This window comes from Ipomoea nil, unplaced genomic scaffold (assembly GCF_001879475.1).
Source record: "Ipomoea nil cultivar Tokyo-kokei standard unplaced genomic scaffold, Asagao_1.1 scaffold2704, whole genome shotgun sequence".
NCBI lineage: Eukaryota > Viridiplantae > Streptophyta > Magnoliopsida > Solanales > Convolvulaceae > Ipomoea > Ipomoea nil.
Genome location: NW_017619132.1, coordinates 78,411 through 101,570, shown reverse-complemented (window position 1 = coordinate 101,570; position 23,160 = coordinate 78,411). Strand labels below are relative to the sequence as shown.

The 23,160-nt window shown below is 37.5% G+C and overlaps 5 protein-coding genes and 1 long non-coding RNA gene across 9 annotated transcripts; 4 read left to right on the top strand and 2 right to left on the bottom strand.

Annotated features, from left to right (window-relative positions):
- Positions 1-372: 372 nt before the first annotated feature.
- LOC109155953 (protein ABIL1) lies at positions 373-3,163 on the top strand. The gene is made up of 9 exons (XM_019303682.1): positions 373-828; positions 1,148-1,230; positions 1,350-1,500; positions 1,579-1,678; positions 1,798-1,887; positions 1,977-2,061; positions 2,185-2,237; positions 2,329-2,435; positions 2,645-3,163. Exons 1-9 carry the CDS (start codon positions 733-735, stop codon positions 2,807-2,809), a joined length of 930 nt encoding a protein of 309 aa, XP_019159227.1. The 5' UTR covers positions 373-732; the 3' UTR covers positions 2,810-3,163.
- A 2,644-nt stretch (positions 3,164-5,807) lies between these two features.
- Positions 5,808-13,169, top strand: LOC109156103. Of its 2 annotated transcripts, XM_019303932.1 has the most exons (14): positions 5,808-6,444; positions 6,560-6,646; positions 6,918-7,024; positions 7,421-7,471; positions 7,597-7,768; positions 8,334-8,651; positions 8,786-8,989; positions 9,514-9,990; positions 10,149-10,358; positions 10,446-10,634; positions 10,844-11,007; positions 11,156-11,308; positions 11,438-11,516; positions 12,323-13,169. In XM_019303932.1, the coding sequence occupies exons 1-14, from the start codon at positions 6,007-6,009 to the stop codon at positions 12,773-12,775; spliced, it is 3,102 nt and encodes a 1,033-aa protein (XP_019159477.1). In that variant the 5' UTR covers positions 5,808-6,006; the 3' UTR covers positions 12,776-13,169. The 2 variants fall into 2 exon arrangements, with proteins under 2 accessions (XP_019159477.1, XP_019159478.1); XM_019303933.1 differs by lacking the exons at positions 5,808-6,444; positions 6,560-6,646 and adding an exon at positions 6,800-6,846 and having other exon boundaries at positions 6,887-7,024.
- Positions 13,170-13,340: 171 nt separating this feature from the next.
- LOC109156030 (rRNA-processing protein FCF1 homolog) lies at positions 13,341-15,666 on the bottom strand. The gene is made up of 9 exons (XM_019303811.1): positions 15,354-15,666; positions 15,207-15,272; positions 15,013-15,118; positions 14,864-14,906; positions 14,536-14,608; positions 14,168-14,255; positions 13,928-13,984; positions 13,763-13,841; positions 13,341-13,636 (listed from the first exon to the last, which is right to left on the bottom strand). Exons 1-9 carry the CDS (start codon positions 15,422-15,424, stop codon positions 13,623-13,625), a joined length of 597 nt encoding a protein of 198 aa, XP_019159356.1. The 5' UTR covers positions 15,425-15,666; the 3' UTR covers positions 13,341-13,622.
- Positions 15,667-15,988: 322 nt separating this feature from the next.
- On the top strand, positions 15,989-20,275 carry LOC109156028 (BAG family molecular chaperone regulator 6). 3 transcript variants are annotated; one of them, XM_019303809.1, is made up of 4 exons: positions 16,039-16,232; positions 16,666-17,845; positions 17,966-18,393; positions 18,670-20,275. In XM_019303809.1, the coding sequence occupies exons 2-4, from the start codon at positions 16,708-16,710 to the stop codon at positions 20,173-20,175; spliced, it is 3,072 nt and encodes a 1,023-aa protein (XP_019159354.1). In that variant the 5' UTR covers positions 16,039-16,232; positions 16,666-16,707; the 3' UTR covers positions 20,176-20,275. The 3 variants fall into 3 exon arrangements, with proteins under 3 accessions (XP_019159353.1, XP_019159354.1, XP_019159352.1); XM_019303808.1 differs by having other exon boundaries at positions 15,989-16,236; positions 16,647-18,393; XM_019303807.1 differs by having other exon boundaries at positions 16,666-18,393.
- A 540-nt stretch (positions 20,276-20,815) lies between these two features.
- On the bottom strand, positions 20,816-21,217 carry LOC109156031. Its single transcript, XR_002049959.1, has 2 exons — positions 21,125-21,217; positions 20,816-20,974 (listed from the first exon to the last, which is right to left on the bottom strand). It is a non-coding gene; the product is annotated as an uncharacterized LOC109156031 (long non-coding RNA).
- LOC109156029 lies at positions 20,858-21,989 on the top strand. The gene is made up of 2 exons (XM_019303810.1): positions 20,858-20,946; positions 21,085-21,989. The coding sequence occupies exon 2, from the start codon at positions 21,101-21,103 to the stop codon at positions 21,902-21,904; it is 804 nt and encodes a 267-aa protein (XP_019159355.1). The 5' UTR covers positions 20,858-20,946; positions 21,085-21,100; the 3' UTR covers positions 21,905-21,989.
- Positions 21,990-23,160: the final 1,171 nt, after the last annotated feature.

Sequence of the window (23,160 nt, the reverse complement as noted above, 5' to 3'; positions counted from 1 at the left end):
GTATTGTTCCAAAACGCTAAAATTCAAAAAATTGTTCAAAAGCGACTTTTTCGATTAATCTTTTGAGAAAATCATTTTATATGTAATCAGTTAACAGCTAATCTATCAAACATCTTTCTACAATCAGTTAATGTTATCAATTAATTAAACTCACTAGCAACTATCAGCTAAGAGTTATTTACAAACACTCCCTTTACTTGAGACATGATTATCCCAAAATACTCAACACTTTACTACAGTTGAAGTGTTTCAATTTTACTGAGATTATTATTATAGCAAGTGTAAAATATATTGAGATAGAAGTAAATATATTATTTGTTAGTAAGATTTCCAAAGAAAGAAGTAGCAGCGGAGAAAGGGACAATCCGTGTGTGGTGTTTGGTCTGAAGTCTGAAGTCTGAAGCTGAGCAAAAGTGAGCATGGACCTCAACACTTAAAATTAATATCCATCCATCTATCTATCCGCCTACAGTTCAACTACTTTGGCTTGTCGTCTCCCTCCCAGAAATTAAATACGACGTCACTTTCGCTTCCAATGCACTTCCCGGCATTGCTTCCATTGCACATTCATCAAGACCCCTCCACCACCGCTACTGCTACTGCAACTGCAAACTCTAAACCATCTCCCTTATTCCCTAATCAAACCTTCCCGCATAAATTTTCTCACTCTCTACTTTCCTCAAACATCCATTTCTCGCTGCCAATCGATCCCTCAATCTCGAGTTGAGTGAGATGGAGGTGGAGCAGCCAAAGCCGCCGCCCAATTCGGCGATGACGTTCGATGAAGTGTCCATGGAGCGAAGCAAGAGTTTCGTCAAAGCCTTACAGGTCAACTTTCTTTCTTTTCTTTGAGATCAGATCTGGTTATGCTTGCATATTTTGAGAATTTCCCATTAAAGTTGAAGTAATCATGATTACTCCTGTTGCTTAATCTATAATGATGATTTGCCCTTTTCTCTATCTTTATTGTTGATTTTATTTAATACTAGAACTAGATGTTGGATCCATACTGTAAGTAACTATAAGCTCGGGCTCTGTAGCTTGCCATGGACTAGAAACCGCAGTCTCAACTGTTCATTCTTCTCTTGAAGCCACTTTGTTAAGCTAGAAATGGTTGATTACCCCTTTTTTCTATTGCCTGCTTCAGGAACTTAAGAACTTGAGGCCCCAGCTTTATTCTGCTGCTGAATATTGTGAAAAGTCTTACCTTCATAGCGAGCAGAAACAGATGTAAGCTCAACAACCTCAATTACTCTCACTATCTCAATATGCTCTTGCTTCGTTTCTCTATCTTGTCTTGCTTATAGTCGCATGAAGTGGGACTTTCTTTTCTAATGTTTGGGTTTTAGGGTCCTAGAGAACCTAAAAGATTATGCTGTAAGAGCCCTTGTAAATGCTGTTGACCACCTAGGCACTGTTGCATACAAATTGACGGACCTTGTTGGCCAGCAAAACTTAGATGTGTCCACCATGGAGTTGAAGATCACATGTATAAATCAGGTAATTTTGAACACTTCTCTTAGTCCAGATTTTTCTTGGAAGAATCAGTGCACTGAGCTGCTTACTGTTTGTTGTCAGCAACTTCTAACTTGTCAAGCATACACGGAGAAAGAAGGCTTCAGGCAGCAGCAGCTACTAGCCATCATCCCCAGACATCACAAACATTATACATTACCAAGTAGGAGAACTATTTGTCCTTATTTTATATTTTTAAGTACTTGAATACAAGGAAAGTTGCTGAGTTGCATATCCTATTTGGCTTTTGTTTTCTACTTCTTTGATTGATTCCTGAGCTAGATTCTGTCAACAAGAAGGTTCACTTTAGCCCCCATATTCAAATGGATCATAGGCAACATATACAATCCAGAGGCCGTCTTTTTCCTTCAGGTAGCTGGTTTTTCTCCTCCGTGGATGGTTTATTATGGTGTGGTTTCTCCTGTTCTATTAACAGATCAACTTATGCACCATGACTGTAGGCCCCGCTGCTGCAAAAACTCTTTCATGGCACCTAGCATCAGAAACCACATCGACTTTGAAAGGGGCTTCGTGTGGTTTTGTGAGGTTAGTTTTGGTATTAATTTTTAATCGTGACAATTGGAGTAACTTCCTGACTTTGTATCCAATAGAGTTTCTGGAATCTCTTAAGAGGTTATGATGGAAGTTGATGTTTGCTTACATTTACAGTGCTGATGACATAAAAAGTTCTGGAAGAACATCTGGTGCATTCAATTTGTTGGGTATGTGAAGATCCTATGTTCCTTCCTTCCTTACTGTGTATTCATTCAGTTGTAGAATTAGCATTTGAATTATCTATATATGTATGAGCAGATGGTGGTGAAGTGGGCAATAGGACAAAAGCCTCGCCAGCTTGGTCTAAACCGCCAAGTGTAGGTCCTGGATCAAGCATAGCAACACACACATTGGGTGTCATGCGGGTAATGATAAATAAATCCACAGTAGATTTTCCTGACTATATTATGCATTTACAAGTTGCAAGATGCACATGTTTTTGTGCTTTCATTCAAAATGATAGAGTCTTCTGGGAATTGTTCTATGCATATGCAAATGATATCTTCACAATGGTAGTAGTTTATATTTTGTTTGGTCATACAATCAAAGGGAAAATAAAATTTCCTTGTTTCAGGATGCCCTGGATGGCTCCAAACCTATGACTCCATATAGATCGTTTGATAATCCTCCTCACCCACGGCGGGAGACCACACACGTGCCTACCCGCAGCAAGAGCATGCTATCAGCTTTCTTTGTGAAACAGAAGACACCAAAAGTGAACAAAGACAGACAGACTTAAACGCCACAGCCTCCTTAATCAAGATCCATGAATCTAGCTTCTTTCTTGATCATACACTTATTGGTCAATGTGACCATGTCACTCAGTTTATTCTTTTTTGGGGGAAAATAATGTGCAGGAATTATTGTATATTGTGAGTGAGGCAGCAAATGATGCTTTTCTATGTGTAATGTGTTGTATAACTTCATTCTACTCTACTGTGAAGTACAATGAGTGGATTAATCATTTCCATTAAAGCATGCAGTATGAATAAGCTGTAAGCTGAAACTGGGTGTTAATCCAGGGTTGTACTCTTTACCCTGTCTTGTAAAACTCACTGCTCACCTATGTATAACATACGCATACATTTTCTCACTGTTCATTACGTTAATATTTGTGGTTTAATATTTTTGAGTTGGTAGTAGTTGGTAAGTACATTAGTATGAGTTGTAATGTGGAAGTGGAGCAGTTGAGAAGGAGATGTTGAGGTGTTATATAACTGAAAAAACAACATTTCAAAAAGTAGAAACAAATTCTTATGATGGAACTGAGAAGGTGTAAAAGAATCAAAAGATAGCAATATCGTATCTGACGCATTATATTATATATTATTCTTATTATTACGTATTTCAATTCCTTCCCTTTACACAAATTAGGCATAGTGAAATTCCGACAATTCATCGGATAGCATTATCCTGTCATTATCGTTCGTTTTGTGCCCTCTATAAAATCACCAACCTAAACAAGTCATTACTTTCTTTGCCTTGTCAATTGTCATTACTTGCCACCGCACCTATAATAATATCTTCTATTCTGTGTCGTACTTTTATTGTTTCTGCTTCTTTTAAGTTTGAACCAATAAATAAAAAGTATATTTCCTTTTATTATTATTTATTTATTTTTTTTATATTTAGATGATCGCAACGAAACTGGACTAATCTTAAATTCACAAGACCTTCCCTAACCGATTAGACTTTATATTTTTTATATATGCACACAAGAGATCCAATCTACATATTTACTATAAAGTATTTTTTTAACACGGAATAAAAACACTCCATTCATAATAATCAATAAATAAAAATATCTTATTACTGATGGATCCATAATAGGCCCACACAATTGGGTGGGGATCAGGCAGACATTTAGATAGGAGCAAATTATACCATGAACCAAGATCTACCTTGATCCAAAAAGATTCGAAAGATTTGTAAGAAAATTTGTTCCTAGACTCTACAATTCCCTTTTTTATTTTAAGAAAGGGATTCTTGTATTTTAAGAAGGTAATTTAGATCTTATTTAGAGAAAATTAATGAAATATTCTTAATCCAAATTTGTAAATAATTTTCTTTCCTTTTTAAGACCGACCGACTATATATAAATACCCTTCGAGGAGAACACGATAAAAAATTAATTATTACTTTATGACAATAAAATACTTATATTCTTTATGTATAATTGTGTTGGCAAAACAGCAAATTAACAATTAATCAGTTACGGAGTACTATTTAACTTTATTTATTAAATAAAAAATAGAATGTGAGGTAGCGTGAGTGATAGATAGCATGGAATTCCCGTAGAGGATGCATGGATAATGACGTCATTTACATATATATTGATAAACACGACACGCTTGATTGATATGATATGATGTTAATTTATAGAATATAATATATTGGTGTAGGAATATTTATATTTGCTAATAAAAGAGTAAAATACACTCCAATCAATGTGTGTAATTTTGGTAAGATGTGCGCTGACTAATTAAGATTTGATCCACTTACATTACATTACGTTTTGATTCAAAATGAAATTTATCTCTTCTTTTTAGAATAACAGTTTTTTAATATGAGAAGAAAATAGGAATGTACATTTATATGTAAACTACTATACAACATCTAAAAATATTAGATTATTGATTTTGTTAAGAGAAATTTTCAATTTTGGTCATAAGATTATTGTGGTCTTGTTAATTGTCGTCTACGAGTTTTAAAATTGTCAGTTTAGTACTTTAACTACTCAGTTTCAGTCACTTCGGTCAAATTACCGACTAAAATTTACCAAAAAATTTTAATACTTAAAATAATGAGGACATTTTAATCTTTTGCTTCTCTTTTCTTTCTTCTCCATTGGGTCTTCATCAGTCTAAACCCGGTTAGTTTTGGAGCTTTATGGATCCTGCACCAGAGATTTAGGGCTACCGAGAGTGTTCTCCAATGAGTTGGGAGCTGCGAATGGATCTTTTTTCCTTTCCGAGAAAGAGTTTTGAGAAATTGAGTTAGACATTCTCGCTTATGAGATTATAGGGCCCCTCTGCTGTGTTGAAGGTACCAAGCCAGAGGCGGGTCCTAATAACATGTTTGGGGATGAACGAAGACCTCCCCCGCACCTTTTAGCATATCAAATACACGAGGACAAGAACCTCACCATATCAAGGATGAAGACTCTCAATAATCGAATATGAGGGTTCTTGACATTGACATTCTAAACACGAAGACCCCTAATGTACAGAAGATTCTTCTCCCATTCTTTGGTCGAGAAGTGGGAAAATTTTTCATCCGTCTCAAATCATAGATGTGTCTAATTAATTATCAATTCAAAACTCACAAATAATTAATTAATTTTAATATTATTAAAAATGAATTATGATTTTTGTTTTGTTTTTTATAAAATAGATATCCATGTTTAAATATGGAATTATTTTAACACTGTAAATTTTTTTTTTCTTCATATTTTTATGTTATTTCAATATTTAATATTATAAACTAAGTATTGATAATACCAAACCATATCAGAAATGAGAATGTACCTTTAACATTGCATTTTAGTTATTTTCTTGTAAAGAATACATACTCGATACTCCGTACTTGGTACTTGGGAAGAGAAACTACGTCAAATGTATGGTTGACGACCACCGCCACGTCATTAAAGCATCACCATAATTATAAAATCGTATACGTACATATGTATTATACGCCGGAGTCAGAGTAATAATCGTATATGTATGTATCTATGGCGATTACACGGTGCTTATAAAGCTGCTTCTTTTACTAGATAATGGAAAAAGTTACTCTCAATTTACAAGTAGCAGAGGAGCACACAATGCGGAGCTAAAAGAAAGAGACCTTTTTTTCTCTTATTTTTATTTTGTTTTCTTGTGTGGTTAATCAGTGAGAGTATAGATAGATTGTAGCAAGAGGCATTTGATGGGCGCGTAAATGGGTTCTCTTGAAAGTGGGGTTCCATTGAAGAGAGATCAGCATCACCAGTTTTTGGTCCGTTCTTCATCGGCTTCAGGACAAAGCAGGCTTCATAGGCTCAGATCGAGATGCACGAGGGTGCTGTTGTTCAAGAAGATTGACTATCTGCAATGGATTTGCACAGTGGGGGTGTTCTTCTTCTTTGTTGTGGTGTTCCAGATGTTGCTGCCCGGTTCATTGGTGGAAAAATCCGAGAATTTCTCGAGACGTAGTGAAGTGGGGTCTGGGGATTTAGAGTTGTTGAAAGAGCTTGGTGGATTGGATTTTGGGGAAGATGTCAAGTTTGAGCCTTACAAGCTGTTACATAAGTTCAAGCAAGAGAATGGGACTGACAATGCCACTGCTGGGTCTAGGAGACCAAGTAGTTTTGCTTATCGAAAACCCAAACTCGGATTGGTGAGCAGTCTTATTTTTTTTTTTTTTTTTTCTGTCAATTCTTATCCTGGTTGGTATTGTCAGTTGTTTGATAGTGCTGTTAGTTGTTGCTCCACTCATTTGATTCTGCTCGTAGGTTTTTGCTAATATGTTGGCTGATCCATATCAAGTAATGATGCTTAACGTTGCATCAGCCTTGAAGGAGATTGGTTATGAAATTGAGGTAATCTTTTTTGTGGCATTACTAATTTTTAGCTTCAGAGTTTATTGGATGGAGAACTATGCCTGCTGTCACTAAAAGAGCATATACTGCCCCGAGATTTACCACATTACTTGTGTAATTTTTGCTACATAGATCAACTTGTGAGTAAAGCAGAAAGTGCAACTAATCATGGTTTCTTGTTGTTTATATATTCCAGAATTTTGGATGAATAGGGAATGATTTGAGCACAGTAACGTGCTGTTGGACTTATCATTATGTGTTTAAATTCCAGGTGCTTACACTTGAAGATGGTTCTTTACGTGATGTATGGAGAGATGCAGGACTTCCTGTTAGCACTATAGAAACTAACGAAAGAATGAAGTCCATTGATTGGCTTAAGTAAGTTGCTCTGAGCTTCTAACATTTGAATTTTTTTTTTTTTTTTTTTTTTTGTAAGCTTAGTGCTTGAGTTATTTCTTAATTATCATTAGTTTGATCCTTTCAGTCTCATTGCGTTTGATACCTGAATGGGTGCATTTTCATATTTTCATGGATGTGAAGTTTCATTCTCTTGATTTGTGTTGAGTATTAACCCTTAGACTCTTGCAGGGAGATTCAGATTTTATTTAGTTTTTCTTCAACCAGCCTTTTTACTCAACGGTTATTTAATACTCCTCTTCCTGCATGACTTTCTAGATTGTTTTTAAAGCTTTGTCAGCCAGCCTAATATATTAGGACTTATTACATCATGAGTTGGACTTCTCCTGATCTTTATTTTATATATGCTTTTTGCAGCTATGATGGCTTACTTTTGAACTCACTTGAAGTTGTTGGACTATTATCTTGGTAAGTAATCAATCAAAACTTCCAAAATGTATTATCTCTTGAAATTGCAAAAGCATTTTCACCATAGGACTGTGTTGCTTTCTTTTCATCTGTGTAGTTATTTCTTCCAATGATACTTGTTACAGTGTTATGCAGGAACCTTTTAAGAGCGTACCTGTTATATGGACTATTCAGGAACATGCACTTGCTGCTCAATTGAGGCAATATAAGTCAGGTGGCCAGAATATGCTCGTTAACCATTGGAGAAAAGTCTTCAGCCGTGCTAATGTTGTTGTGTTCCCAAATTATGTTCTGCCGGTATTATTCCATACACATATCCCAGTTATCTTGTATCTTTGGTCTTTCCACGATTGCATCAATTGACAAAAAAGATCAACCCAAAGTTGCAATGGATCCTTCATGTTCTCGGAAATGCACGGAATAACTTGCTAAAAGTTGAATGTAAATATTTAATTGTTTTGAAGTATGCTAAGTCTAATACTAAAGCCAAGTTCAAACAACATAGGTCCTACTTTTAAGTGCATGTATGTAGATATAGTTAAAATTTGTTTGACTAGTAATATGCATTCACACTTGTATTTGATTATTATGTATAACCTGTGAATTTCATCGACTAGGTGTTAACATAATCAGGCTCTTTGTAGGGGTACTATGAGTAATGATCAATAAAATTGAAATAATTGATTTCTCAAGGTGTCAAATATTTCAAATGTATCTTCCCTCTTCTTTGAGATATCTTTAGCATTGTAACACTGCATACATTTCAACTCCCACCAATTTACTTCACTCTACTTTAAGTTTTAACTTGGCAGTTAACACTCGTTACCATCTAGACCTAACTGTGCTTGGCTGTGCTCTTTAGATGGCATACTCAACGTGTGATACTGGAAACTACTTTGTGATTCCGGGGTCTACTACTGATGTGTGGGAAGCTGATAATTTTCTGGCTTCACACAAAGATAGTTATCGTACTAAGATGGGCTATGGATCGGAAGACTTCATTATTGCAATTGTCGGAAGTCAACTTCTTTACAAAGGTCTTTGGCTGGAGCAAGCCCTTGTTTTGCAGGCTTTGCTACCTATTATTTCACACTCGGAAAATGATGGGAATTCTAATTCTCATTTCAGAATTATTGTCGTAGCCGGAGGATCAAATAGTAACTACAGTATGGCTGTGGAGGTAAGAAAGCAATTTTCTTTGTTATATTTATAAGTCATTGGTAAAGTACGAGAGTTTGACTTATATGATAGATTCATTGTTGTTTAGCTACTGTTTGTTCCTATAAGCTGGCTAACTAAAAACTAACTTGGCAGGCAATTGCACAGAACTTGAAATATCCGAATGGAACGGTGAAGCATTTTGCTCCAGATGAAGACACAGAAAGTATCTTGAGTATTGCTGATATTGTGATATATGCATCATTCCGTGAGGAGGAATCTTTTCCAAGCACTTTGTTAAAAGCGATGCGCTTTGGGAAACCTATAATAGCCCCTGATCTATCAATTATCAAGAAAAATGTAGGGTTCAAACTTAAGTTTTCTTTCTGACACACAAATGCATGGTATATTTTAGTTGTGAAATAGATGGATAGCCTGCTTTTCGGTGGGGAATTGCTTGAGCCTTGCTAGATACTGTTCCAGTTCAGCTTGAACTTGCTGATCCTAGAATAATGGAGCACTTAATTGATTGGCTCAAGTTAAAACCACATTTTAAAAAATAGAATTAGAGTTAGCATGCACATATTATTTGTTACTTAAAGATCCATTTCTATGTGTAATAAGGAAAATAAAAAGGAGTAGCAGTAGCAACTAAGCAGCTTTCCTTGTCAGGCTTGCGAGCTTGATGAGACTGGCTTGCAGAAACTTGAGCTCATTTTTTTAGCCTGACTGCCTGAGTTGTCAAGTCAGCATTTTTTTTACATGTTAGATGTATATAATTGTATCCATGGGACATCAACTGTTGATGACCTCTTAACTCCTCTTCTTGTAGTTGTATTTACTGTCTTTTCAAAAGAAACTGATTGTTTGACAACACTTATCAGATTGATGACAGGGTGAATGGTTATCTTTATCCGAAACAGAATGTTGAGGTTTTAACACAGATAATGGCCCAAGCTGTTGCAAATGGTAAATTGTCACTGCTCGCTCGAAATGCTGCATCTATTGGGAGGCAAACAGCTAGGAATGTTATGGTTTCAGAAAGTGTTGAAGGGTATGCTTTGCTATTGGAAAACATTCTTAGGTATCCGGCTGAAGCTGCAAATCCCCAGTCTGTGACTAAGATTCCACTCAAATTGAAATCAGAATGGCAGTGGCATCTTTTTGAAACAATTGACACAGAACACACTCAGAATAGAACTTGGAGGACCTATATGTCATTGAATAAGCTTGAAAAGCAATGGAATCATACTGAAAAAGAGAGTTCTGTGGCAATGAGTGACACCTTTGTCTATAGCATTTGGGAGGAAGAGAAAAATATTCAGATGGCAAATAGGATGAAGCGTAGAGAAGATGATGAGGTGAGTGATGTAGTACTCGTTTCTTTTTCATTCTTCTAGTAGAATATTGAATGCTTGATTAGGAAATTAATTTACAGAACCAAAGCCCTCCCCTCTCCTCCCTTTTTCATGGATTTCATTCTGGAGTTTACTTATCTTACATTTGGATTTTGATGCAGTTGAAGGGCAGAACTGATCAATCTAGGGGAATATGGGACGAAATACAGAAAAGTGCCAAAAGGGCTGACCGGTCAAGGAATGATTTGCATGAAAGGGATGAAGGGGAGCTTGAAAGGACAGGTCAACCATTGTGCATATATGAACCTTACTATGGGGAAGGGACCTGGCCATTTTTGCAGCATACATCACTCTATCGTGGACTTGGACTTGTGAGTCACTTTCTTATATATGATTACTTTTTCTAGTTTATAAATATCTAACGATCTCACATGGTTGCCTGGACTGGCTAACTGTAGTCTACTAAAGGACGAAGACTCGGTTATGATGACATTGATGCACCATCTCGCCTTCCGCTGCTAAATAACCCTTATTACCGAGACATCCTTTATGAATTTGGAGGCTTTTTTGCAATTGCAAATCGGATAGATCGCATTCATAAAAATGCTTGGATAGGCTTCCAATCCTGGAGAGTGACAGCAAGAAAGGTTTGTTAACTTTCCCCATTTGTTTTCTTTTCAATCTTTTGGTTGATTCTTGCTTTGAGGAAGACCCGAATCAATAAGGTAGCTGTTTGACTACTGCCTACTGGGGGTGAAAGAATATGTATTGGAGAAGGGAATGAAATATATTGCTGAGAACAACTGATATTGGGTAATCTATGTAAAATGATGTTCTTAACTTGGGTTATAAACAGGGATCTTTGTCTAAGATGGCAGAAACAGCATTGTTGGATGCTATTGAAGCACGAAGATATGGTGATGCTTTATTCTTTTGGGTTCCTATGGACATGGATCCAAGAAACCCACAGAAACAGGATTTCTGGTCGTTCTGTGATGCTATTAATGCAGGAAATTGCAAGTAAGATTCAACACGTTAGTTTTCTTTCCTCATACACCAGCCACAGAGCAAAAGAGAAGGAGATTTTCCCCTATATTTGTGGGAATTTATTCTTGGAAATCTTTCCATCTATAATGTGTGAGCTTAGTTGTTTCTTGCTTTATTGAAGGTTTGCCTTCTCTGAGGCTCTGAAGAAGATGTATGGAATTAAACAAAATATAAGCTCTCTTCCTTCAATGCCTGCCGATGGAGGCACATGGTCTGTAATGCACAGTTGGGTTTTACCAACCAGATCTTTCCTGGAGTTTGTAATGTTCTCAAGGTTTGGGGCTTGTGTTTTTTGGCTCTGCAGGGCATAATTGATCCTTTACTACATTTCACCTGACCTGAATAGAGTTTGTGTGTCAACTAGTAATATCTGTCTGATAAATGATGCGCTCATATTTTGCAGAATGTTTGTGGATGCACTCGACTCGGAATACTATGATGTGCATCATCAGAGTGGATTTTGCTATCTGAGTTTAGGCAAGGTAACTTCAATTTTCAATTGCTGACTTGATTCATAGCTAGAAATTTTATGCCTAGGCAACCCTGTTTTTGTAAAAAACCATAATAGAACTTAGCATTAAATGCCCAAGAAGGCAAGAACCACTGGTTAAAAGAAACATATCTGCCTTGTTTTGTAGCCTATCAGCTAATTTTGGCTTATTTGACCACTATAAACTGTTTGATTTGGTTAGGCCCTGTTTGGTAAAATGGCTGTTGGCTGATAGCTGTTAGTTGTTAGCTGATTGTGTTAATTAGAGGGTATAAATAGTTGATAACATTAACTGATTGTAGAAAAGTGTTTGGTAAATTAGCTGTTAGCTGTTTGGTATAATTTCTTTTTTCAAAAAGCTAATTGAAAAAGTTGCTTGGGGTAGCTTTTTCAATTTTAGCCTTTTGGAGTTGCAAAAAGCTAATTAACCAAATATTTATATTGATATTTTAACTAAATCAAACAATTAATAGTGGTCAAATAAGCCAAAATTGGCCTATAGGCCAATTTTTGTAACAATTTATTGCTCCAAAATGCTAAAATTCCAAACGCTACTCAAAGTAGCTTTTTCGATAAGCTTTTTTAGAAAGTCATTTTGTATGTAATCAGCTAATAGCGGATTTACCCAACACTTTTCGAGAATCAGCTAATGCTATCAACTAGTCAAACCTACTAACACAATCCGTTAATAGCTATCAACTAACAGCCTTTTACCAAGCACCCCCATCATGTAAGATACTGACTGAGCTTGAGTATTTTATTATGATATGCCATTGATTTTACTGCCTTGGCTAGCAGGACAAGCATTGTTATTCTAGGATGCTAGAGTTGCTTATAAATGTATGGGCATACCACAGTGCCAGAAGAATGGTATATGTGGAGCCGAAGACTGGGTTGATGGAAGAACAACACAAACTGAAGAGTAGGAGAGGTCATATGTGGGTGAAATGGTTCCAGTACAGCACTCTTAAGAGCCTGGATGAAGAGCTGGCAGAGGTGTTTGATTCTGAGCACCCGAAAAAGCGGTGGGTATGGCCATTGACGGGGGAAGTTTTGTGGCAAGGAATCTTGGAGAAGGAGAGGAATCAAAGGAATAAAGAGAAAGAGAAAAGGAGGCAACAGAGCAGGGATAAGATCTCAAGGATTAGAAAACGGAGTCGTCAAAAAGTAATAGGGAAATACGTGAAGCCCCCACCAGAGGACATACAAAATTTAAACGCAACACAAGCTGCAGTACAGCATTTGGTATAGCATCATCATCCTGCTTATAAGTAGTCATTGTCTAAAGTTAGTCCGATTTCATAAAATTAGTTTTTGCATTTTAGCCCCTACCATTTTTTCATTTTTGAGCAGAAAGATGGCCAAGTTAATCCCAGTGAGAAATTTCTTGAGCCATCACCAATGCTAAAAAAACCTAAACACTCATTTGAGATATCATTTATTCATATTCTCTTTGGATTTACTGTTAATGGGTGTGCGACCTTTATAGATTCCCAAGCTTCTGGTCTGTACTCTAGTATAGCCTGTATGTTCAGGTGTTAATGTTACCCCTCCCTTGATGTTGTAGTGTGACAAATTATATACCATGGACTAGGATCTATTTTGTATTATAGACCTTGCCAAAAATAACATTAGAATTTTGTATTTATAATTGATGCATTATGTCTTCTTTCTATATCTATAATTATAATATTATGTGTCAGCAATTATTAAGTTACTCCGTATTTGTTTATATGTACAATAATTATTAGCTATAAGTGTACATTACATTATTACTAATATTCCCTTCCCCTCCTATGGGTCCATAACAATGCAATTCCAAAGTGGCTCATAATACTATCTTCAACCATAAAATAATAAGAATAATAATAATAATACATGACAGTGTGGTAAAGCCACCAGGTACGGTACTAGAACCAAAATTGTTACAATGGAGGAACTAATGCAATTGCTATAGAGTATCAATTTTGAAACAAAATTTCATTCCAAATACCCTCCTTCCTCGCTCCTCTCTGAAGTTTGTTTCTTGGGGTAGAGATGCTTTGATCATGTATTTAGCTAGCCGGTTACAGCTCGCAGCCAGATTGACAGATTACCATCAAATTCTTGGAGCTGCACCAACACAAGATGAGGAATCATCAGATGAGAGATCATTGATGGAAAATACTATATATATATATATATATATATATGCATGAGCATTACAGTTATAGCACTGGAAAGAGATTTTAGTCTTACCTCCACCAATTGTTGCTTCAGGCATCCGTTCAATTGAGTATTTGTGTTGAGTGATATACATGATTGGTACACCAGGTATCTGATTGTCAAACAGTGTAAAACTTCATATCACTAAGAACAAGAACAATAAATAAAATTAGCAATTAATTGCATATTACTGCTTACCTTACGGATCCTTCGCTTCAAATCTCGATCACACGTTGCAACAATATAGCACTTGTGCTATTAAAACCAACAGAAGGAATGGAAAATCACATAACTAATCATAAAAAATGCTAGGAAGAGTAATTAACAGTCTCCAACAGGAATATGCATTATAGACAGACTAGAGATAACACCAATTAAGTGTAGTGGAGATATGAATATTTCAAAAGAAGGAAAAATAGGAGAAAGAAAATATTATACCTGGGTAACCCTATCAACAAGACAGTCATCAGCATAAGTTCCTTTATGAGTACAAGGAAGCCTTTCAAATCGAGGATCCTTGGCAATTCTTTTGTGTGGGTAGAAAACACAACGCAGAAAAGAGAGGAGATCAATTAGTACACAACACAAACACATAACAATTATTATCAATATATCAATCATTACAAGTAGAATCAGTGTGCTTAATGTTCTGAATAATCATGCCTTTGATTCACTCTTAACTGCAATATCTCCTTCCAAGGCATTACTTTGTACTATACTAACCACCCTTTTTTAAACATTGTTTTATTCATCACTAACAAAGTATACAGTTGTGAATTGGATCAATAAGAAGACTAACAAAATACCTGAGGGCAACTCGGTATTTTTGACCCAGCTTCTCAAGCTCAGCCATCACACAGTCCGTAATACAAGGAGTGCCTGAGGAAAAAACACAACAACAAAATGTGTGTAAGCTCTATTGTGAGTGAATATGAAAGAACCAATTTAGTTCAATGACTCTATGCTACTGCAGGAAAACTATGTACTTCTTTCCAAAGGTGAGAGGTGAATAGGAAAATGCACTAGATCAAGTAGAAATTTAAAACTAGTTTTAGCACTACAAATAATAAAAATGTAAACCATGCAAAAGAGAGAAATTGAGCTAAACGGAAAGAAGACATAGTAGTTACTTACATTTTGCATACAAGCAATCCATCATTCCTTTCTCCAAATCCAACTAAACACAAATTTAGAGTTGGTTAGCCTTCCCGTAAAAGTAACCACTACTTAAAGCTATAAATTTTCAGAAGGGTATGAAGATTAGAATGGATTTGAAGACTAACTTTATTCTGAATGGAGAAATTGATAAAGTTGGTATCGACCAACACTCTATAAGGGGGTCCCAAGGCAGTGTTATACTTGAAGAAGAGGGCAGAAGAAACATAAGGCCTACAACACATAACAAATATCAGCTCAATATTCAGCACTACGGATGTAATTAACCATATTATGTGTGTGTGAAAAGAAAGATGCTTACACGTTCCGCGGGAGCTTCTCTTTGCTCAAATCTTTCTTCTTTGGGTTCAAAACCTCCTCTTTATGCCTGAAAGCCACAGATAAAACAATCAATACAGCACAAATTAAGTAAAATGCATATATATAGAAAAAGAGAAGGCAAGCTTACTGTTTGATAGCTTTATGAGTCACAATTTTCTTCATAACGGCGAATTTGGGGGACTTCTTAGCTTTTCCCATTGTGCGATCACAGTTGTTCGGAGTTCAGTGACTTAGTGAAGCAGAGCCACAGAGTGCTGAGTGGCTGAGGTGAGGTCCGCAGAGCCACTGAGTGCCTGAGTCCCGTACGGTCGCCGCTGAGTCGATGAAGCGAGGGACAGCCTGACCGGAGCGTCGCCGAGGGCGGAGGGCGGAGGGCGTGAGGCGGTGAGAGACGAGAGAAAAGTGGAGAAGCCCGAGAACGGAATAAGGGACTAGGGATCTAGAATTACACCGTATTATCAGTTGGACCTTTGTATCAGGCTTGACCGCTTGGGAGAGTCCAAAGTTTTGGGCTCATTTTCTCTTTTGGGCCCAATAGGCCTGATTTTTTTCGAATTAGACTGTATTATCGGTTGGACCTTTCTATCGGGTTGGCCGCTTGGGAGTCCAAAAGTTTTGGGCTTATTTTCTCCTTTGGGCCCAATTGGCCTGATTTTTCTGGAATCTCACCGTATTTTCCAGTTACGCCACATCATCATTTTCACTGGACCCACCGAGTTCACCAAATATCTAGACACACAGTTGGAACTTGGAAACCCGCGAAACGTCTCGAAACCCGTAGAAAGCGTTCCCCAGCTAACCCGCCACCCTATATAATACAAATCGCATCTCAAAGGAATTTCAGGAAAAAAAATAAAAATCAGAAAGGTACTGATCAGATAAACAACTGCGCTCCGATTTTTTTCCTTCTTTTTTTGGGTTGGTGGATCGATTTGAGCTGACAACTGAGTCATCTGGATTCGTGGAACAGATTGGTGGTTTTTGTTTTTCTAGTTTTTTACACACTGTAAGTATATCTAATCCTAGCCCACCTCATACCTGTTTCTTCTGTTCATCTTTTAGTTATTTGTTCTTCATTTGAGTTTAATAATTGTGATATTTGTTGTGTAATGTAGGTGTTGCTTAAGATTGAAATGGTGATTTTAGTATTTGTATTTGGTGACTGAGAACGGTTTTTAATCCAAACCAGCAAAGTTAATTTTAAATTTTTAGGAAAGATTCTAACAATTTGTATGATAATAAATTGGAGAAGTAATATTTAGTATGTGTTTTCAGCTAAACTTATTAGTGGATTGTGGAATATTATTTTCACTGCTATATTTTTGAAGTTGAGTGTTTATTACTACATGCATCTTTAATAATTTATCCTTTTGCCCAATGCCCTGAATGTTTCTCTTAAACAACTACAGTAGTAACCAAGTTTCCATTTTTGTTGACAGTTGATTTCTGAAGGACAATCATACTATTCTGTGAAAAGGTGGATGGATTCATATTACCCATACCATAGGAATCAAGTGATGTCTGCCCCATATTATTGTCCAAGCGGTCAAATTGGCAGGCCTCATTTGAAAGTGGACCCAATGGTGCCTTGTGAATTTTGGCCGTTTCAGTTTGGTGGCAATCAAGGCGGCGGCTATGCATATCCAGTTCCAGAATTCCATGGCTGCCATTATCAACCTCCTCAACCAAGCTGCTGTGCTTTCAGACCTCCTTATCCTTATGCTGCTCCACCTCATCATTGTCATGGCATATATTCTGCCTATCCCGGATCGTATCCTGTTCATTATGTACCTCCTCCCCCATATTTTTCAACAGACCAGCCACGTTATGAATTTGAAAAGAATTTCCCCACCACAGAACATCATCATTGTTGTGGCTGCCCAAACCATTCTTGTAAGCAGAGTGACAGTGACAAGAAGAGTGTGAAAATTGTGGAACATGATGAGGAGGACATTGATAGGAAAAACGCTCCCCAGAATCATCCTTATCCACTTGTTTTGCTTCCATATGGTGGTGACACGAGGAGAGAGCACACAAAACCTTACAATGAGGAGAGGGAGGAAGCTTATCAGGCCAAGCCTTCTCGTGATTTGGAATCATCTGAACAACCAAAAAATTTGAGGAATGGTTGGCCACCTTTGAACGTGAAGAGGTCTGAAGGAATGAAGAAAGGGGAAGACTTGCAAACAAACAGTGTACAGAAACAAGATGATAACAGCATGTCCTTTCCATTTCCAATATTCTGGATGCCTTACCAACCAGAAAACACTGGAAAGGTGGAAAGCCAAGAAAGTGGTTTTGGTCAAAATCCTCCTGATCAGAAATTGGCTTCCCACATCGAGTCCATGCACAAGGATGAAGATGATGATAAGACCAACAAATCTATGCAAAATGAGGTTACTGGAAATAATGTAAAGAAGATCATTCCAGTAAAGCAATTGGAAGAGAATGACATGAAGAAGGGGACTTCAGAAGAAAATGGTGCTAAAAAATTATCTTCTCCCAAAAAGCCATCTAAGCTAGCTCCTGTTTGTCTAAGGGTTGATCCCTTGCCAAGGAAAAAAGGCAGTTCAAGATCTCCTAGTCCTCCAGGTGGCAAAGGCAAATCACAGGATATGCCAAAGGACAAACCTCCTGTCTCATTGAATGGGGAGATCAGTGAAAGAAAATGCCCAGTAACTAGTGGACTTCCAGACAGGGCTAGTGAGGTGGAGGAAAGAAAGTGCAGGACAAAAACAACAAAGGATTCAACCCAAGGGGATGGACAGAAAGATTTGAATGTTGGTTGCACTAATTCTACAAGCCCAAGTGATAACCAAATAGGGAATGGTGGAGTTGAAGCTCCTTTTGAGCCAGAAAAGAAATGTCCAGGGGAAAGTACTCAATCACAATGTGATAACACAGAAGGAGAAGGTCAGATAAAAAAACAATTGTCAGAAGATGAGGCGGCTGCAGTGATCCAGTCTGCATATCGTGCTTATGAGGTGCGCAAATGGGAGCCTCTGAAGAAATTAAAGCAAATAGCCAGTGTGGGAGAAAAAATGGCTGAGATAAGAGGTAATATTCAGGCTTTGGAGCATTCTCCAGACAAGCTGGTTGATAACAAGCAGAAAAATGTAATTTCAGAGACAATAATGAGCCTTCTGCTGAAGCTTGATACAATTCAGGTATAAAAACTGAGTGCACAATGAACTATTTTTACATTTTTTTTTTTTTTGGTTTTTTTGCTGCAAATTGAACCTTTCATGCCTGTTTGAAGATTTTCAGTATCATTCAATTATTTACTTTTTTAACAGTAATAGGTTTAATCCTTCCAAGGATTTTGAAATGCTGAGTTTTTAGAATTGCTATAGTCACTATTTCCTCTTCATTAGTTTGTTATGGTGAATTAAGTGTTTATTCATGGCACAGAGTTACTGATTTGCCTCTGATCTCTTGTGTAGGGTTTGCACCCAACTGTCAGGGACATTCGGAAATCAGTGGCTAGAGAGCTTGTTGGTCTGCAGGAGAAGCTGGATTCTATTCCTGATAGTAGCCCACAGGTAGTAACTGATAAACATACTGAGGATACTATGAGGATACATCAAGATGGGAATGTTACAGTCGCACAAAGTCATCATGACACCAACATAATGGAGCAATGTGAAGAACAACCTCTGCCAGTGGAAAATTCACAAAGTATGGTGGTGAACGGGCAAGGCGGGGATAATGAACAGATTGATGAGATATTTGGTGAGAGTCAACCAACATCCAAGGAATTGGAAGTGAGAGAGATATCGGAGCATGAACAGTGCCTTTCATCTCCACATAGGCAAACAAAAGAGCTGACTTACTGTGATGTGGAGGAGATGGATGGGGATGTCAAGGATCTGGTAGATTTATCCCAAGAAGAGCATAATGCTCAAGAGTCTAGTTTGCCCAAACAGATGGACCATGATGTAAAGGAACTGGCAGAGGTTAATACAGAACTATCAGAAGAGATAATTACCAGTTGTGAAGATCAGCAGGTGACACAAACACCACCTTGTGCGGTTGATGAAGAATCAGAATCCGAATCTCTAGAGTCTGCACAGACAGCAACTACAGGGAATACCAGAATGCCACAAGATGAAGCAAGCAGAGGCCTTGAAACAGAACCCTTGATAAAAGAAAGTATAGATATGGCAGAGCAGTTACTCCCTGTCAATTCAAATATGGGATGTGAGGAAAAAGAGGTGCAGGAACCTAAACCCTATGGAATCACTGCCGAAGCACAAGTTGAAAATGTGGGAGTCCTGAATGAGGTTGCAGAGTTACTGGAGCTTAATGATAATGGTAGAATTGAGGAACATAAAGAGATACATGGGAGTGTCAAAGGAGAGATAGATGAAGATGAGTTCTCTTCAACACTGCAACAAGAAGTGATAATGGAGAGTGATGGGAGCACCACAAAAGTAAACGAGGCAGAGGAACTAGTTGAAGTGCCAGTGCAGAAAAGTAAGGGTGCAGTTGACGAAGACCATGAAAGTATTGATCCGAAGCCTAGAGAATTGGAATTGGAATTGGAAGGGGAAGCGGATGATCGAAAGCTGGAGGAGGAGGAGAATGTTGCAGAATCAGGCAGCAGAGAAGCCAAAGAAACTGTGAATGCAATTGGTGAAGTTGAAAATATTGATTGGTCAATGTGTTCGGAAGCAAATGGGCAGGAGGAGATTGTACCAATGTCGCCTACTGGCAGCCAGATTTCCATTCAAAGTGAAGATAATGGGAGAAAAGTAATTGAGGAAAATGAAAAGCTAAGGAAGTTGTTGGAGAAAATGATTGAATCCGGAAAAGAGCAGCTGACAACCATATCTACTCTCTCTGGCAGAGTCAAGCAACTTGAGAGGAAATTGTCCAGGAGAAAGAAACTGAAGATGCGACAATGTAGAGCAGCACACGTGAAAAATGATGTCTTTGAAGTTATGTAAAGAGAGAAATCTGGTGTATGAATGAATTATAAATAAATAGTTTCAGGCTTTTCTGTATTGTATGCAGTCCTTGTGTGAATTAAATAAATAATCCTTTTTTTTTAAATGAAAATTAAAATTAATGAGGTGTGATTTGTTTAGTTTCTTTGACTTTCTTACCTGCTGAAGCAAGCGGATGAAGAAAGAAGCAAAGGCAGGTTCTGATATCCTCTTTTATGTTTTAAGACAATATATTCTTGTGTTTACTTCTAATGCAACATGTCTTAAATTTTTCATAGAAATTTAATAACTTATTAAAAAATAGAATATAGCCGATTTCTTATTAAAATTTAAACTCAAATATTTAGAAAGTTAAGCTAGTGGTGTATAATTAATTATAAATAAAAATGTTTGACTTTCTTTGTGATGGTTCATGTAGGCTTGGGTCTTTCATTCGGGCCTTCTTGAAGATGGGAACCCTGGCAGTAGAAAGTTTTGCCATTAATCAGCGTTGGATATATATATATATATATATACTCCGTATATATCACGTATTTAAGATCACATTCACACTTACAACTTGTCATGAAATATTAACGGAATAACGAATTTAACGACTGCGCTCAACGGTTTAAAGGCTACTTTAATTAGGCCGGCCGGCCTTTCTTTCTTGTGCTACAGTGCTACTCTTCCGCATTCCCCGCTTATTGCAGACCAAAGAGCGCAGCGTTTCCACATTTCACTTTCTTCGCTCGCCTAGTCGCCTACTCCAATCCCTCAGAAGTCACAAAGGTCCCATCTTCCGTTTCTTGATGAATTTCTACTTGTTTTTTTATAAATATAATAATTAGTAGATAGAGATGGTTCCTTTCATTTCTTGTTGAATTCAATCTCATCCAAAAGATTTAATGCGTATAATTTGACACACAGAGTGAAAGAAAGAGAGATGAGGATGGAGGAGGAGACTCACATTCTGGAGATTCACTTGATCTCTGCTCAAGGTCTGAAGGCGCCAAGCGCTAACCTCCGCCGAATGCAAACATACGCTCTCGCCTGGGTCGACTCCTCCGCCAAGCTCAGAACAGGGGTGGACCGATTTGGCGGAGAAAACCCCACCTGGAACGACAAATTCCTCTTCCGAATCTCACCGGACTTCATCTCAAGTGAAACCTCCGGCGTCACCTTCGAGCTCTACGCCGTCGCCTGCATCAAGGATGTTCTCGTCGGCTCCGTCCGTTTCCTACTCAGCAGCTGCCCCACTGCAGTCAAGGCATCCGCCGAAACTCCGGCCTTCATAGCCGCCCAGATACAACGCCCTTCTGGAAGATTCCACGGCGTCCTCAACATCGGCGCCGCTGTCTACAAAGCTACCAAGTTGGATCGTGCAATGATGAACGGAGTGTCCGCAACTTCTTTCCGCGACATGATGGAAAAGAAGGAAAACCTCCTCCGCCGTCACCGACGCCTGAGCGACATCGGATCCAAGCGAAGCATCCATATCCATAGATCATCCAGTTCTTCTTCTTCTTCTTCATCTTCCAATTCCTCCATCATTAGCTCCTCAGCGGCAGTGGACAAAGATGAGGGAAAGAAAGAGGTGGGATCAGACGGTGGGGGAGGAGGCTTGCTGTGTGGACTAGTGATGCAGAGAAGATTCAGTTTCTGTCCATTGGATCAGAACATGATGCGGATTGCGGAATGGGCCGAGTCTCTGGAGAAGAAGAAGAAGAAGAAGAATCATCAGCAATGAGCTATATCGGCCCAATTTCAGTTCACTGTAAATTTGCCATAGCCCAATGGCCCAAATTGCTAACTGAGCGGATTATAGCATGCAGATCGAGTTGAACTCTACATACTTTTGTTTGTTTAAGCTGTGTTCTATTGCCTTTTTAGTTGCATTATTATATTGAGAAATTAATTAATTAGGATTAGGATTAGCGGTGTGTTTAATGCATAATAATTAAGCACAGCTGCTACTGAGAAAGGCAAAGTGATTTGAGTGGACAATAATTAAAATCCATCAAATCAACACAAAATGGAGAAGGCGGCTAGGCATGGCAATTGGCAAAACAAACAAATTAATAAAGATGGATAGATATATCGGAGATAATTACAGTAGTATATAGTGATGAAGCAATCATATCTGGGAAAGACCCCGCATATCACAACCACCAAATACTCGATCTCATCCGTCTCAATCGCACATATATATATATATATATATATATATATATATATATATATATATATATATATATATGCTTAATAATAATCACTACTCTACTTTAATTTGCTTATACCTGCCCTTCCCTGCCCTTAGCTTACTATACACTTCCACCCACCACTTATAATTCTTCATTATTATATACATGCATATGCGTGTATATATAATTGTATTTTCACAATACTACATGTCATTCATATTATATTGTGTATGTTGTGCTTACGATTTTGAATCTGTATAAATTAAATTATATTTATGATGACATAATACATGTAATTTATGAATGGCCTAGGAGCGCATACATGGCAGGTGCCGTTGGTAGCTAGCACATGCTGCAGGCAGCACAAAGTGAGAAGTGAGTCAGGAGGAGTCGGCCAAAAAAAAAAACAAAAAAGTTGGGTGGCAAGAGGGTAACCAGGCCAACTTTACATTTGTATACTATACTATAGTGGCCTCCCCACTTGTCACATTGCTTCAATTGTGTGCTTTTCACTCTTTTTCCTTTGCTTGCATTGCTTACAATGCAACTAACACAATGCACCCTTTTTTGTTTCTTTTTCCACCCAATTAAAGTCAATGCCACTTCCATGGATCCAATACCCCTCCACCTCCATTCCATTTCCATTATATATATATATATATATATATATATATATATATATATATATATATATTTTATATCTTCAATTTAATTCTCACCCTCTCATTTTATTTAATTAATTAATTACCAAATGAAAACAATAAAATAAACAAAATATTACGTATTCAAATGTACAACAATA